This window comes from Echinococcus granulosus (assembly GCF_000524195.1).
Source record: "Echinococcus granulosus chromosome Unknown EG_S00210, whole genome shotgun sequence".
Classification (NCBI taxonomy): domain Eukaryota; kingdom Metazoa; phylum Platyhelminthes; class Cestoda; order Cyclophyllidea; family Taeniidae; genus Echinococcus; species Echinococcus granulosus.
The window spans coordinates 1-16,643 of NW_020170590.1; the positions used below are offsets into that span (position 1 = coordinate 1).

Below are 16,643 nucleotides of genomic sequence, written 5' to 3' on the forward strand. Positions count from 1 at the left end.
ATCTCCACGCATGACTAAATGACATGGCATCCGAATCAGACAAGTAGTCTCCCAGCTCTTCTCTCAGTGTGAATGTGCTTTCTGCTGCATCACTGTGGCTTCTTACCAACTACAGAGAAGAGCCGAGAAGATATACTGCGAAAGGTTTAACAGAAAAACGCTTGGAATGTAGAGGACACAAGGCGGATTGTTTCTAAAGCCATCAGCTTCTACTAAAAAGGACAACAAAGAAACAGTACTGGCGCGTAACAGCGGATAACTTAACCACAAATCCAACAGGTGGTGATTATTCAAGTATCTAAATTCCATGCTGATTAGTGCAATGCAAGGGCTCTAAATCAAGAAGAAACACAAAACCCGATGCATTAGCGTAAGCAATACTCATTTTTGCTAGCAAGGTGATTAAACTGGGCAACAGCATTGCTGGCAAGAATTTAAAGTTAAGCCATCTTACCTTCGTATTATATGTAACACATTTCTAAATTGGTCCGACCCCTCTTCTGAAAATGTGCGTTAATTAAATGAAAAATTAGGCACTTAACCAAATTAGCAGAAAAGCATAAGAATTCCTAAATTAGCATTATTTTGAGATCTTTGAATGAATGACCAATAGACCACGAAGGCTATCCAACTTTTTGATCCGGCTAGTAAATTTGAACGGCACTGGCGGTACGTCGGAGATCGTCTTCGTGTTCCGTGTTTTCTCTACACCTCGCTCAGACTGATCCGGATCACAAATTTCAGGCCGAGTATGCAAAAAAGTAATTGATCAAGTCGTCGATCCTGTAAAAGCACCATCGCATGGCGCACACCAATCACAGGGGCTCTTGTTCAGTCCCATGTACCAGATGGATAAATGTCTCCCTGGTGTCGTTACAATTGCTCTTTCAAGAAATCCGAAAGCTCATAAACAAGTCGACAGGCCGTAATTGGAAGAAGATGAAAGTGATAAGTGTCAGCTTTCCAATTGTGGTATTAGAAGGAATGTGGGTAAATTGGATAATTGCTGGATTTGTTATGCACATATCAAGGTACCTTGGAATTTTGACCTCATGTAACTTCCAGGCTCCATTCATCGTGGCTGAAAAATCGAGTGAATTGGGTAGGAGTTATTGCAACAAACAAGATGGCACTTGATTGCTAACAGGAATGTTGACCAGCAGAGGAAAACAGTCATTCATATTTCAAACCTGCCTGCAAAATTATGCTCAGTTTGGGGTAAGACGGTATTACCATAGCGCAAATTCCACCAAATGACAGGTTAGTAGTGTGTGACTTTTATTTATATGAGTATGCTTACGTAAATTTAATGGCCTTGGAGGTGTTCTAAAGCAGTTAGCTGATCATATCAATAGAAAATGATTTGTATTTCTAGATTGGTTACAATAACACTAATTATATGCAAGTGTTTCGGGGCATGATGATCCCTCATTCATTCATCAAACTTCACTTGTTGCAGATGGCTCGTGATTTTAGACGAAATGAAGGCCAAGAAAATGTTTGGTAACAAGTATTTTATCTATTATATATCTTTTTCTTAACCACGATCATAAAACTTATGCAGCTGCTTGAGTCAAATTTGCCAAGGGGAACACCTAGTTGTTTCTACCCAACATCTCTGCAAGTATGTAAGCACTAAAGTTGTAAAGACTTTCTGCAAGCATTAGATTTGCACGTTAGTATTTCTGGTAAAAAAAGTTACATATTCAAGTGAAATTAAAGCTCTTGCGTTTACATTAGTGTCTGCAATTTCGCTTAATAAGCCAAGCACATTGATGAAGCTAAACTGAAGCGCATATAAATGCACGCAAGTTATTTTGCCGGCTATGAATGGATGCCATGTTATGAACCTCCACCGTGCTCATTTTTGCTGCCTACTGCTCGGGTACGTATTCAGTCTATCATTTTGACTTCATTTCCTGTTATTTATGCCACCGTATGCTGTTATCCATGTTCGGCAATAGGGTATGCAAGGAATGACAGTTAAGAAATAAGGCACATCACACAGGATTCGTTGTAATGTAGTAAGGGAGTAAAAGTAACGTGACAGCACATCTTTCATATGCAGCAACAAGTCATCATAGCTCAGTAATAAGGCTAAAATTTGATGAAAAGGCGTCCTAAATCTTGAATTAAGGTTTTGATATTGGCGCTATTGTGAATGTCGTGACCAAACGCTGTTAAACTTAGGTGGAAAGATAAAAATCACTTGTCTCAAGGGATGGAGTGCATAGTGCAGAAGAGGTCTTTTTCTCAGCATTTCATTTCATTTTGATTGACACCTTATTGATTTTGATGCCTACTAAAGATGGCATGCATAGCGTCTGTCATTGGGTTTCCCAAGGCCGCCAAGACGTTAAGTTAACTGCACCATACCTTCTGACAATACAGGGTCTTAGGCACGTTGGTCGCATAAATATAAACATTCGCAACTCACTACACGGATGTGCCGCAGATTCAGCTGTAAGCGCACAGAAACAGGAATACGGTAGAAAACGGGGAGCATTAGCACTACCTAGTGAGCTTTATGTGATTTGTTTCATACTATTTGTAGTCTTTAGAATATTCACAAAGCGCATAAAATGTGGCTCGATTAGGAGAGTGCAGTACGGTGCTCTAAACAACAAGGAAGATTATGCATGGATGTGTGCTTGAATGCAAGTTTAGGCAGCAAACCATCAGTGTGGTATAATAGATCAAAAGTGGGAGATAATTTTGATTTCACATAAGACACATCATATCTCCACCTCCATCTGTCATGGAATATCTCGAAGCCCATTGTGATTCATTCTACATTTGCTCATCCCCAGACTTACCAATCATTCTGTCTGAACAAAATTGAATCATTTAAAACAGATAATATATTGGTAATCCTTTGGAAAGATGTTTATTAAAAAGTATTTTGAATTCGATGAGTTTCTGATTTAATAACTACATTACATGTTGTAATGAATTCTTAGGCAAGCGATTGGAGGATTTTTCCCATGTCTGATTTTGTGCCAGATCCTCAGCCATGTGCCATGGCTATGTAACAGAGGCGGAGCCATTGCTGTTAATATGTGACTACTGACTTTGCTGGGAATATAAGTGCTGTGAAACCACAAATATGTGGGATTAGAGAATGCTAGATTGAAGCAACATTTTTCCGAGCAGGATACATTGTGCACGTGGAGCTGAGGATATTTGGCAGCAACGGCCAATTGAATACTTTTCATTACGAGAGGATATATTACTTCAACAAACCCTACCACTGAGACGGTTGATTATTTAACTTTAGTGATGCCTTATTGTTTTGGCAAAGCCTACTTTGCATGAGAGTAGAAGCCTGATAACAAATTGGGCCATTCAAGTTTTTAATGTCTTGCTCATTTTGCCTCATTGGTGTAAGCTCCTTTCAAGCCAGTGAGATCTAACAGAAAACAACAAAGAATGGAGTAAACATGACACAGTTCTGTATTTATGCCTCAAAAATTTTCCCCTATAACGGGTCATTTAATTGCCAATTAATTGTAGATTATGATTATCCTGCATCACGGTAACCTGTAGTAGAGGAAGCCTGGTCTAGTAGAAGCCAGTTTTTGGCCTCGTTATTCTACACAGAAAAATAAACTGGTCATTTGCACTGACACGCAAAAGTTGAGGCAAGGACTGCCGTAATGCAAGTAAGTACGACTTTAGATGTTGCGGAAGTCAAGGCAGATCCGCTAGACGTGACATCACTTTCTTCCTTTCCTAATCCAACGAAAAATACAGTCAGTGATGTCACGTAATATGTGGACGTTGCTCAACTGTAAACGGTGTAGTAACGTGAAAAAAGTACATTTTGAAGTGCGTCCTACGAACTAAATAGTCGCCCACTTTGATTCATTTTCCAGGATACGATTCTGCCGCCGTTACCCACCCAGTGTGAACATCCACCATCACTGAAGCAAAGTTCAATCTAAAACCGAGTTCATCTGAAGCGCACTCAAATGGTGGGCGTAAATATGGATTCAGGTCAGCTGCTTCTTTGTTCAACGCCTTGGCCGAAGTCGTCTGCAATATGCTGGCTGGTGCGCCATTGGTAGCGCTTCGACATTCGTAGAGGCTGTGTAATGGGCAAGATTTATTCAATGTGTGGGATTAGGCATATGTTTGTTTTTGGCTTTTTGTTTGTGCTTCGCTGAAGCACATTCCGCACTATTAATAGCTGGATTTCAATTGCTGCTTATTTTGTTGATATCAGCCAAATAACGCAGCTGTTGCAAAGTTAAATCTGTTCGATAAAGATGGATTTGAAAGTGTCCAAGTAAATGAAAACTTGGATCTCGGAGCTTTCCAATCAGCTTTCGCTCCATTCAATGTGACTTATCAAAGATTTTGTGACGGTTACTCCGTCTCATGTAGGGCGGAACTAAAGACACTAATTTGACATTTGTTTCGTCATGTGTGGAATTTTCCTATGCATTCGTTAACACATAGTTATAGATGTTATTTTTCTTGGTCAATATATCTTAATCACAATTATCGACATCAAGGAAGTGTGATGAGTACCTTGTGGATGCTGCTGGAACATGGAAGGATTTAAATGAGTGCACCCAAATTAGGGCAAGTACTTGTCGATCAGATCACCTGAAGACATTTTTTATCAGCATATTTTTACGACTTACCAAGTAGGATAATTTACTTTGATACCTATTATTTGATACAAGTACGCCCGCAACAGCTGCTTGTTTGAAGACAGGCATCATGTGAGTTCTGATTCGAAAATAATGGTACTGATACTCCGCTGCAAGATGAAACAACAATTGCAGAAGCATCAACGGATACCGTAAATACTCCCACATTAGGACCGGAGTATCTTGAAGCACTTCATCAAATATTGAAATTATTCCTTCAATATCAGCACTAAGCATAATGTCCACTCTCACAAAATCAGTATTTAAATCGCCGGTTTTAACTGCAAACAATGTGTTAATCAAAGTGATTAGAAAAACTAGGTTCCGAACGCCGAATAGGAGTCAATGCATCTTACATTTATATTTCGCAACTTCGTGGTCATCATGCTACACGTATTGGGTTTTTGGTATTTGTATCAAGCAGGTGCTTCAACTGAAGGAATACAAGGGTGAAGTGATGTTAATGAAATCTGCACATAAGCAGGTCAGGTCGCACTAAAAATCTGCGTATTCTCCAAAAGACACGCGAAATAAAAAAGGGTTGTGTAGGTTGTATGTCAGTGATTTCGGATATTTTAAGGAAGATTTAGAGGTGGCTTGTGACTAGGTTTCAAGTATTGATCTTAAGCATTTGTTATGCTAATATGGCATATGTTTATAACTTATACTGATGTCTTGGTAAATAAACGCATCATCTCTTTCGCGACAATTATAAGCTCATCGCTTGCTACTTAATGTCATTAGGGATTGATTTTCAAAAGCCTAGCAACCAATTATGCAAATTCATTGAGTTTAAATACTTAAAAGTATTTCCCTTTTGATTAATTCTTTATCAAATTGCATTGTAGGTCCGTTGTTTTAAATACGCAAAGTCCCTCCCGATATTACGTTTGACAGATGCTTCGCGATAAGGGCAACGTGAGGCAATTGTATGCTTTTTACCAGCCCCATATGATGTCACATCATGATTTTGATCAAGGTCTTAGTTATTGGCTGCCTGTGATGTAGTGTTTCATATTTGAACTGAATTTCTATCTGTAGCACGTCGTTTGGATATGTATGTGGGTTTTGCTTACATCGCATAAGCATGGCGATTCTACAAGTCTAAAGCCATTCGGCAAGGTGGCTATATAAATGCGAGTCGAAATCCTTCCTTGTGTCATAAGGATTTGCATGTTCTCCATATTTTTACTGATGAAGCCTTGCATTTCTAGTCTCCTGTTTTTATGGTAAACTGTCAAGGTTCCATCACTTGTAATATTACTGATACTTTTGTTTGTGGTTATGCTTTTCAAGGGTTATATCTGCTATTTGGCTAAACACGATAACTTATGTAGTGTGCTTCAGTCAGTATGCTGTGTGGTTAGGTTTTGTAAAGCAAATAGATAAAGTTCCTTTATAACTAAATAGTAGGGAACGAAATCCGTTTATTTGCGACGATCTAAGACGTTCAGCAGTGTTTCTTTTACCGTTACAACAATTTGCTCCCTGTCAACTAGTAACTGCCGGAATTCCACTTCCCCTTCCTTTTCTTGTTTCTTCAATGTCTTGTATTTTGTTCTATTTTAGAAAAAACGAAGAATTAACAGTTTGTGTGGAAAGAGTCAAATCATTGCCTAATATTCCGGAAGACGCCATTCAAATAGAGAAGTGGGTACGTCCCCGTTTACCTGACTACATGACCTTTTATAGTTAAAACTTCAAATTGATCTCTTAGACGAAGATTTGTAAGCATAGACTGGCCACGAAGTGAGCTCTTTGCGTTTTTTAAGGGCGTTTCAGGAGGGAGTTATGGGGATGTCTCATTTGGAACATACCGGCGTAAAAAGGTAGTGAAGAAGGATTTCAGATTCATGAACACGATTGTTGAACGCATATACAACTACCGCGAAGCCTACACGCTTGCTACCTGCAATCACCCAAACATCGTCAAGTTCATTGGTGCCGGTCCAAACACGCGAATGGCCGACATTCGCTATGTTGTAATTGAGCAAGCAACAGATGCCTCCCTGCAGGAGCGTAAGCATCCTCCTTCTCTTGGAGCTAAATCAATCTCTCCTCTCTTTAGTCATTTATTCGGAAGCCAAGTACAACATTTGGCACGTAATGCTCTGGGCCCTGCATCTTGCAGATGGGTTGGATTACCTTCACTCTCGTGCTGAGCCAATTATCCATCGTGACTTAAAACCCGCCAACATGCTACTCTTTGACGGATGCACCACTCTCAAGATCAGCGATTTTGGCAGCTCAAAGATTTTTGAAAGGAGCAAGGAAGAATTGCAGTCAGTAAACCAGGGCTCCCTTTTCTATATGGCACCGGAGGTACAACAGCGTAAGTGTTGATGTGTCTCTCATCCCCCTCTGCATAATCAACCAAACTGGCATTAATAACTGGAGGCCTTGGATTTACATTACCGTTTTTCCTGCCAACGTAGCATTTATGTGAAATTCCGGTTTTATTTTCCAGCCTTAGCGTCAAAAATAAGACGTATTTTTTTCCCAGTTCACAAAAACTGCATTTATAAGGTCACTTTTGATTGAATAGCCTTGAAAATGGGTGTCATTATTGAAAACACTGACACATCTAAACTGCGGAGGGTGGTGAACGTGCCAAGATGTTGTGTGAAATAATGGACCAAATGGCCAGTGTTGGGCATGATACGATCAAATTTATGATTTCGACTTTATAAATGAGAAGACGAAATTTCATAGTTTAAACTGCATTTGCTATTCTTCACAACCTTCCCATCTTTGTAGTGTACGCCTATCTCCGGATTTAAATGACATGTAAACCAGCTTCAGTGGAGAATGATATAAACAGGCTTTAACCCTTCTGAGAGTCTGGTTCACTTCATCGCCTATGCAGAAATCGCTCAATTCAAAGCTTGGCTTGGAGTTATGTAGTATGTGGTATTATCGCTGTGTAGGTTTATTGTGATGATGGCTAGGTGAAATGGCCTTGTTTCCGTATTTCCACTGTTTGGATGCTTGCTTCAATTCCAGGTGTAAAAGTATGTTTTCCGATTTCGATGTGGGCAGTGAGTTTCCCAGTCCAATTATTCCTTTAATTTGGCGCAAATTTGACTTTTTTGTCATTGTCAAAGGCAAGGAGCTGTTTGGTATCTGCCGTAGGTGCATTACCTGAACATATGAATATTTGTGATGCACTCACCGCTTTCACAAAAAGCTTCAAGTGTACGCACTTTTCTTTCTTTTTCCAAAACAAAGGTCACAAGGATAAGTTCTTCGCCAGTTATTCGAAGTCAGTGGATGTATACAGCATGACAGTTTCAATTTGGGAAATGTTGACACGAAGATTGGACCAAGTGGTGAATCCTCACTCCGTGAGGATCCGTTCATGTCCGCCATTTCTTCAAAGTCTCTTTGATCGGTGAGAATGCCTTCATTTTTATCTATCCAAAAGCATTCATATTAAAGAGTAGAGTTAATGGAAACTTTTGCACTTGCAGTGGAATGGCAGAAGATCCGCGTCAGCGACCAACAGCGACACAGTTGGTCCGACTCTTCGATTTGATCATGTGCAAAGTCTGCACGATGGACACTTCGCAACTGTGCATTCACTTCGAGAACGCTGAAGCTCCCAGCACCTCTCAAGAGATCAGCATTATCACCGTAAATGAGCATAATTTTTGGAAAAATCTTAGCAACCTTGTGATCTTCAGCGTACCTTTCAGAACATCATCATGCCTTAAGCATTGTTTTAATTTCCATCTTGTCGGTTACGATGAATGCATTGTTTCGTCCTCATTGTAAACAGCACCTAGGGTTACAGTACAGATACACCAACCCGTATTTGTAGTAATTTATGTCGAACACCGGAAGGGTTTACTTATATTGACATGTGATTTTCGAGTCATTCATATCGAGACGTTTCCATGTATATACTACTCAGCGATCGCAGTGAGGTACCGAAGAAATATCAAACACCTTTATTCCTCACGTAAACGTCTTGTAAGGTACTAAAGGTGCTTCCAAGTTTGCACCAGTTAAGTGATGTAAAGTTGATTAATTGCATTTTGCGATTTGTCACCTTGATGTGATACATCGAAAATGTAGGAAAATGGAACACACGCAGTACTGCTACTACCCTGACCCTAATCGCAGTAGATTCCTTCCTACTCCAAGCCTTAGTTGTACCGTCTTGCTGTTAGGACGGCAGTTTGTCGTAATTGCGTCTGCCTATGTTTGGTGTTAGAGGAGCTGGTGGAATGACCTTGGAAGGCGTAACGGATCATTTTTGAGGTGAGAAAATGAGGAAGTGTTGGTAGTGCCGCACAAGTGGGCTGGAAGGCGGTAGGCCTAAATATGATCTTCTGGTGTTAGAATAGCCTCACTTGATACGGGAGTGAATAATCCGATTGATTGAGCACACAAAAAGTGTCGTTCTGTCTTTTGTCGTCTAAAGTGTTTTATTTTGTGATTTATTTGGGAAACTGCAACGAGCCATGCTAGAGAGAGTGAACCAGATGTCGAGATGACGGTAAATGCAAAAGACCTTGGCCTTGTGTTTACTGCAAATATTACTCTGCAATACGTTGAAATTTCTCTATAAACTGTTGATTTCAAAAAGAATGTCCACTTTTTTGTAGGATTCTCAGACCACTGATGCTCTATCAGAGGTAGGGCTTTTGACCAGTAAAATATCTGACTTATTAGTACCAGCTGCTTGCCTGTTACCATTTAATTTGTTCTTTGTTTCCTTACAGATCCCTATCAGACATGAGGATGTAAGTACATATTTCATGTGACATGGTTTCTTTTCGCATTTTTCCTTTATGGAATTTTCCTATGTTGTAAGGTTTCGTTTTTCTCAGCTTTCAAATCACATATGTTGTTATATAGCTTTGGCTCAAACTTGACGCAATTACCGAATGGAATAATGCATCAGACGTAAAAATTTGGCGCGGTCTTGACCACCGTCACATGTGTACACTGTCGTCTCGACCGCGGCGTTGTAAATGCGTGCTATATGTTACTTATCAGTTGTCTGGACCTTCGGGTTGTATCTAGTCATGTAATCAAAAGAAGGGGGGTAATTGATATGGCTAGAGCGTTGAAGGTGTAGGATAATGTGGGCAGGTGTAGGATAACTGTATTGTTTTAGTACTTTTGTGTAGGATTAGTTGAAAGGGTCACTTGAGTAGTACGTGGGCGCTTCGTGTCCTGGTAGGAGGGCATGGAGACTGGTGGTATGTTTTGCTCCCAGAACCTCGCAGTTTATGAGTTAATGCTGGACCTACCGATCCATCCAATCGCAATAAATTCCTTCCTACTGTGCGGCTCAGGTGTACCACCTTGCTGCCACGATTGGGACGGCAGTTAGTCGTAATTGACTTTGCCTATGTCTGGTGTTAGAAGGGCTGGTGGAATGACCTTGGAGGCCGCAACAGGTCATTTTTGAGGTGAGCAAATGAGGAAGTGCTGGTAATGCCTCACAAGTGGGCTGGAAGGCGGTAGACATAAATAGGGTCCCCTGATGTTAGAGTAGCCGCATTAGATACGACAGGGAATAGTCCGATTGGTTGAGCAGACAGGAAGTGTCATTCTGTCTTTTGTTGTCCAAAGTGTTCTGTTTTGTGATTTATTTAGGAAACTGCAACGATCCATGCTAGGGAGAGTGAACCAGACATCGAGATGACGGTAAATGTAAAAGACTTTGGCCTTGTGTTTACTGCAAATATTATTCTACAATACATTTAAATTTCTCTATAAACAGTTGCTTTCAAAAAAATGTCCACGTTTTGTAGGATGATGAGTTCAAGGCAGCTCTGTTTGAGGTAAAGCTTTTAACTTGTAAAATATCTGACATATTAGTACCAACTGCTTGACTGTTACAACTTAATTTGTTTTTTATTTCCTTACAGAGTTATATTCACTCCTTTGTGGACGATTGACTTTTCCCTCACCTTTGGCCTTTTACTTCTAAAGAGGCATAGAATGTTTTCTACTAATAAACAGCTTTTTAGTGCACCACTTAAAATTGGTGTTTCATTTGAATCCTAGCCTAGTTCTAGCAGTTTGGATTTTCTCCTGGTAACGTAACGTAAATACGGATTTGATTCAAATGGCAGTTGCGTTTACCCGTTCTGATTGCATGCCGTGAATTTAGATGCTGAATATGGGCTCAGCCAATGCGTCCCTCGAGCACTTATCTCTCAGTACACGCATTCGTTCTCGCCTCCGTTTATCCATCTCTCCAAATAGACCCGTAAGATATGCAACCTGTTAACAGTTAGTCAACATTGCCGTCCAAAACGACCTAAAACATTTTTGTTCGATAAAATAGAAAAATAAGCATTTGTTTTGTAGAGGGAATGGAATGTAAAGAGATATTTGCTAAGGCATGCGAAGGGTGGCAAAGGATGCATGGAAGTAACCGAAAAAGTGGACCAGCAATCTGGAGGCACAATTAAAACTTGAAGAGTGGGCACTTGGTTTTTTTCAGACTGCGGTGGAATTCAGAAGTGATAACCCCAGTTGGAGATGAGGTACATTTTGGAATGACTTAACAAGATTTGGTAGACTTTGTATATCTAAACAGACACTAGTTTAGACTCCTCTCGTTCTCGTGTTGGCATGGTTTGGTCGCGAGTGGTTTGGAGTTGTTTGTTTGAACAGCGTCACGTCTTTCTAAAATGCCGCCAAAAGGACATGTTTTTACTACCTTTTGGCTCCCAACGCCGGCTTTTCGTTAAATTTCAACCCATTGACATGTAAACAGCCTTGTGGTAAAAAAAGTGAGGACAGACAGGTGGACTCACTGTATTGGATGTTTGCGTATCTTCCCCACGAGATGTGGACAGAAGTAGTAAATACTCACGACGTATGAACAAGGTGAGTCAAAGTTCCCAAACTTGAGACAAGAAATTTCAAAACTCGCATTGAATCGACACCTGCTTCGCAATCCTACGGCAACGTCGTTTTGTTCTCATGCAACTAGATGAATTAAACCGATTGTTGTGCTTAGAGTCTCTTTATACAGCAATAGTTGGCTGAGGTAACGAGATGAATGCACTGGCCAGTGTTGGAATCAGTGGTTACCAAGGTATTCAGGAAGGTAGAACCAAGCGGGTTGAACAGCGCTGTTCACACAAACTAAGTGGGCATGGGGAATGTGGTAGCCATCGCGCATGACCATGGCTGATCGCAGGAATACTGGCTTAAAAGCCGAGTTCAATAACGAAGGGCAAAATTTACCATTGTTCTGTAAAGGTACAGTTTCGCCCACCGCTCCCTGAAACATAGTTCTTGCCTCAGAGCTGTTCAGGCGTATCTGTCCAAAATCTATCACGATGGTAGAGGCGTGGAGGGAGTAACGTACTTGGTGTGGTCAACACGAACCTTGTCACCAACCTCAACAAATAGCATTCCCACACTTCTAAAATTGAAGTCTGATATTTTAAGTTTTAGAGGGCATGAAAGCAGAAAATAGGCGAGTTCACCTTACTTGCTGCTCTGTATTTACCATTTATGGTCTTCAAAATGAAGCGTTTTGCGGTTGTTTTTCTTTTTTGTTTATGCAAAGTCACTTCATAAATTAGCTTAAAGCCCTTCTGACCGTTTGCGTTCCCTTTTCGAAGGAGAAAACTGTTTCACTACCTAATTGTTATGAAATATCCGTTTGGTTGAAGATGTCTTTTGGGGGATAGGCCATCAGTTTTTATTAAACTCGTGCCTGATCGGACACCACCAACCTCTGCGGCGTAAACAGACTCTGGTTCCCTATAAACCTTGATAAACTGTGCTGCTCCTGTAGCTCTGTTGAGGGCCACCATCATCACGCTAATTCTTGGTTGTTGTGGGTGAGACTTACACTTTTACCACTCTCCGTCTCTCTGCCTTGTTCCTCCTCCAGTCTCATTGCCGCGCTACTGGCCAGACGCTAGGGTTGGCGTGGACAGTGATCCAGGTCTAGGTCTAGGTGAGGGGAGAGGAAGGGATGTGATGATGCGTGTGGTTACGGTAATGGCAACTGCGATGATGTAATGGTTAGGTCAACAATGAAGGAAGAGAAGTAAGCTTTGCGCTGGGTTGAGTGGTTGCAGTGCTTTTGGTGCTCTCACAAGAAGGCGTCGAAGAAGAGATGAGGCGATACGAGTGTTCATTGTTGGTGAGTTGGAGGCGTGCGAATGTGAACGAATGAATGAATGTACAGGAGGGTCGTAGAGCTATGTGGGTGCCGAAAAAAGCGGTCAGCGTTGATGGACCCTGAATCCTGCTGGGTGGAGTCACGATATCCATGTGTTCTTCACGCATACGTGTTCTGTCGCCTAATACCACTAACTCGAAGGTGATTGGGTGTCGCTTGGGTTGTCATTTCATAATTTACGGTGTCAATTCATGTGGGTGGGGCTACAGGGGATGCCGAGGTTGATGAAGCATGGGGGAAATTTGTGATGGAGCAGCCCCAACGAGTATCAAGTATGGACTGGGAGGGGCAAGAGCAGGAAGCGAGTGGACCGAAACAAACAAGGTGGTCTCAATTAAATCCCTATTTTGATTTGTCTAGTCCAAATGGAACGCATCAGGTGATAATTTCACCTACATTTGTAATGCACCATGCTTTGTGTGATGGGATTGCGTAGTGTATGCAGTGGTGTAGTAGGCTACAAACAGTAAGGTAGCACTAATAAACTTTTTGTGTAAAAGCGATGGAAGCATGGATTGCAGTGTGAAGAAAAGGCGGAAGAATAAGACTTATTGGCCTTGAGGAAGGTCACTTAGGCGAGCGTCCACAGGCATATCGTTTCCAGTGGCGAACAAATAGAGGGGATCGGGAATCATCCATCCCATCCAACGGGAGAGTGAAGGGAGCAACCGTGATAGTGGAAGCGGCAATGCCAACTGGGCCTCAACATCTGCATCCTGCTTTGGTGACTGGGATAGGTCAACTCTCCAACACGCCTCTTCAAAGAACCAGTTAGTGATATGCTCATTCCATTCTTCACTTCCTCCTCTCCTACTCAATTGCCTGCTTTCTAACTGTCCGTTTCGCATGACAGTTGGTCATCTGCAATATCCATTCCTCTTTCATCTGCACAATCTTGCGCACCTACTCCACTATACCTACCTCTCGCACAGATTGCGTGGACCCATATCGCCATAGGCAGACCTAGCTACCAGTTTCACTTACAAATATAAGCAGAGCGCTGTGCAATATTCTCGCGCCATGACCATCTACCCTACCACCAGTGGACCGATATGACGTGTAACCGCGTGAAGGATACCAAACGTAAACACCACACTCCGCCCAAACCACAATCGTAAATCTGGGTGACACAGAATCATTGCAAATCTGCAGCGCCTATATCCAAGGCAGTAACGCAAACCGCTAACTCGCAACTTTCAGCCGGTCAATTAATCAATCAGTCAGTCGTCAGTCCAAGCCCACGTCAACTGGTCAACAATCATCTTTGCGGTGGTGGGGGTGGCCCTCAAGAGGACCGTTATCACGTTCGCGGTTGCAGACTCAGTGAGTCTGTCAGTCAATCGGTCAGGTTAGACTACCCCTTGATGGCCACTGTTTTCTCCGTCTTCTTTAACAGTAGCACCGCCTGAACATTGGACAGCACACCACCCTGTGCGGTCACACAGCTCAACAGCTTGTTCAACTCCTCGTCATTGTGGATAGCCAAATACAGGTGACGAGGGATGATACGCGTCTTCTTGTTGTCGCGTGCAGCACTACCCGCAAACTCCGGCACTTCGGCAGCCAGGTACTCGAGCACAACAGCCAAGTAGGCCAGTGCTCCAGCACTCACGCGCCTCACGTAGTTAGCACGACGCAACAGGCGGCGTACACGACACACAGGGATCTGCAGACCGGCCCGTCCCGACCTCATCTTTGCGTTGGTCCGTGATTTACCTCCTTTCGCTTCTGCTGCTCACTGTCCTCTTCTCTTCTTGTGGACACAATCAATGAACCAATTGAACGAAACATAATAGCACCACGTGGCTCACTGCAACCACTTGCCACACTGTAGCACACGTTCTTTAGCTAGGCAGCAGCCCGACCACTTTGTACATCTCATTAGCATCAAAGCGAAGAGAGTTCATAGAATGGCGTTGCCAGCAGCTTGTTGACATCTATTACCGGGTATTCTGAACGGGAGCGATCGACGTTAATACTCATTGACCAATTAGACATCAGCATACCTTAAAGTTTTTACCAGCCAACCCCTGCGAAATGAGAATGCACCCGTCGCCATTAACTCACGCTCGATTAAAAACAAACGCCGACAACTTCATCACCTCGCAATCGCATGCAAGCTCAACGGAATTACACCACCCTCTAGTTGTTGAATGCCACAGACTCAGCCACATGCAGCCACCCAAGCCTCTGAACTGAGTGTGTTATTTCACTTCTCTTGTGGAACAAGCCAAACTCAGCGGCCTACGTCTCCAAAAAGAAACCACTCTCATCGCCTTGAAGTAACGGGGAACGCGGTCCTCCAATAACCTCTTTTGACCAACCGCATCAATAGACACCAGTGCTGTCCTCAGTAGGGCCGGAAATCAAGACCACGGTGTATGGTAATGATGACCTAGAACCGGACGAAGATTTTGGGAATCCAGCCCTTCCTTGTTGGGGGGAAAAGTGCAAGCCAAGAATTGCTATAAATACTTAGTGCCCTCAGCTCCCAAAATTGGCAGACACCAGAGGATGGATATCACAGTCTACTGTCCTTCAGTTGAATACTCCTTAGTTTCTTCATCCTGCACAAGTAGGCCGCTGGCAATCCACGAAGGCAATTGTCTAAATGCACCAACAAAGCAACCTCACAGCCACAGCTACTCATAAATATGATTAATCGCACTACTGCGATTACCCGTTCTAAGCAGACTTTTCCGAGTCGCGTTTTGCGATTGACAAGGCCCTAAAGTTCTGCATTTATTAAATTCAGACTCTCAAGGAAACAATTTCTTTAGAAGATAATCAATCCAGTTTTCAATTACAAGTGTGCCAACGTTAGACGTCTGGAAACTTTTCACTAACGTGATGACACACCTTAGAGGATCCTCCACCCAAACATTACAAGGATTTCACATTAGTGCTACGTAAATTCTTCATAGCATGAAAGATGTGGCACAGCTGGTTTAAAAAAGCCGGCCTAAACCAACATACTGAGACTCGAAAGTCCCAATGCTCTACATTAAAAAAGACAATATTTAGGAAATGGCCAAACAAATGGTGAATTTGCCCTCACATAAATGCTTGTCATTAACCTCGGCAATGCACTGTCTATGCTAAAATCCGTACTACGAGAATGTCACCTACCCTTAAGCTTGAGTCCTACAGTTTATCTGCAGCACTCAAAATGATGTTCTGTTAGTCAACGCATTCAAACAAAAATTTGTACTATTTTTCTGCAAGAAGCAGTTTAAGTAATTTTAAACCTTTTTTTAATTTAAAATTTTAAATAACACACATGGTAAATTTAGCATAAATTTTGTGTTGCTTTTTTTACACGATAGCAATTGTCAAAAATAATATGCAGGGCAACCAGCACATCAACCACATTTTTAACTTTTCTGTTTAATAATAAATGCAAACTGAAAAAAACAATGTTTTTTCTCTTCTATGTTTATAAACTAAAGACACCGATGCATTGCATTGCAGATGGGAATATGCAATTCAAAATACAATTATTCTCTTGCATTACCACTATATTTACAATGATCCAAGTTGTATGAAGTTCAACCGTAGGGGTAAAATCTAGGTTAACTACAAAATAAAAGTGGCCAGAACTGAGCCTATTTGACCTAATTAAACATTCTTAATACTAACAATCGAGCCATAAACGCATTCAAGCCAACACTTATAAAATGGCAAAATTGATTTCACAGACTTATTCTACGACCATTACGCACATTAGTACAAGGCAAGAAACTGTCTCAAGCTTTCCTCTCTGCATTCACTGTAGACCTGCTTCACATGGCCACTGAGCACAACCAACTCCTCTG

The 16,643-nt window shown here is 41.8% G+C and overlaps 2 protein-coding genes across 2 annotated transcripts; both read left to right on the plus strand. All coding sequences in view use genetic code 11, as the record gives it.

Moving 5' to 3' along the window:
* Positions 1–5,555: 5,555 nt before the first annotated feature.
* On the plus strand, positions 5,556–10,379 carry EGR_10330 (Putative mitogen-activated protein kinase kinase kinase 7-like protein; the record flags this gene model as incomplete). Its single annotated transcript, XM_024499579.1, has 9 exons — positions 5,556–5,587; positions 6,228–6,312; positions 6,431–6,677; positions 6,727–6,990; positions 7,887–8,049; positions 8,129–8,291; positions 9,269–9,298; positions 9,386–9,406; positions 10,269–10,379. The coding sequence occupies 9 exons, from the start codon at positions 5,556–5,558 to the stop codon at positions 10,377–10,379; spliced, it is 1,116 nt and encodes a 371-aa protein (XP_024345997.1).
* A 2,723-nt stretch (positions 10,380–13,102) lies between these two features.
* Positions 13,103–16,373, plus strand: EGR_10331 (hypothetical protein; the record flags this gene model as incomplete). The annotated part of the gene is made up of 3 exons (XM_024499580.1): positions 13,103–13,207; positions 15,584–15,637; positions 16,155–16,373. 3 exons carry the CDS (start codon positions 13,103–13,105, stop codon positions 16,371–16,373), a joined length of 378 nt encoding a protein of 125 aa, XP_024345998.1.
* Between the last annotated feature and the right edge of the window lie 270 nt (positions 16,374–16,643).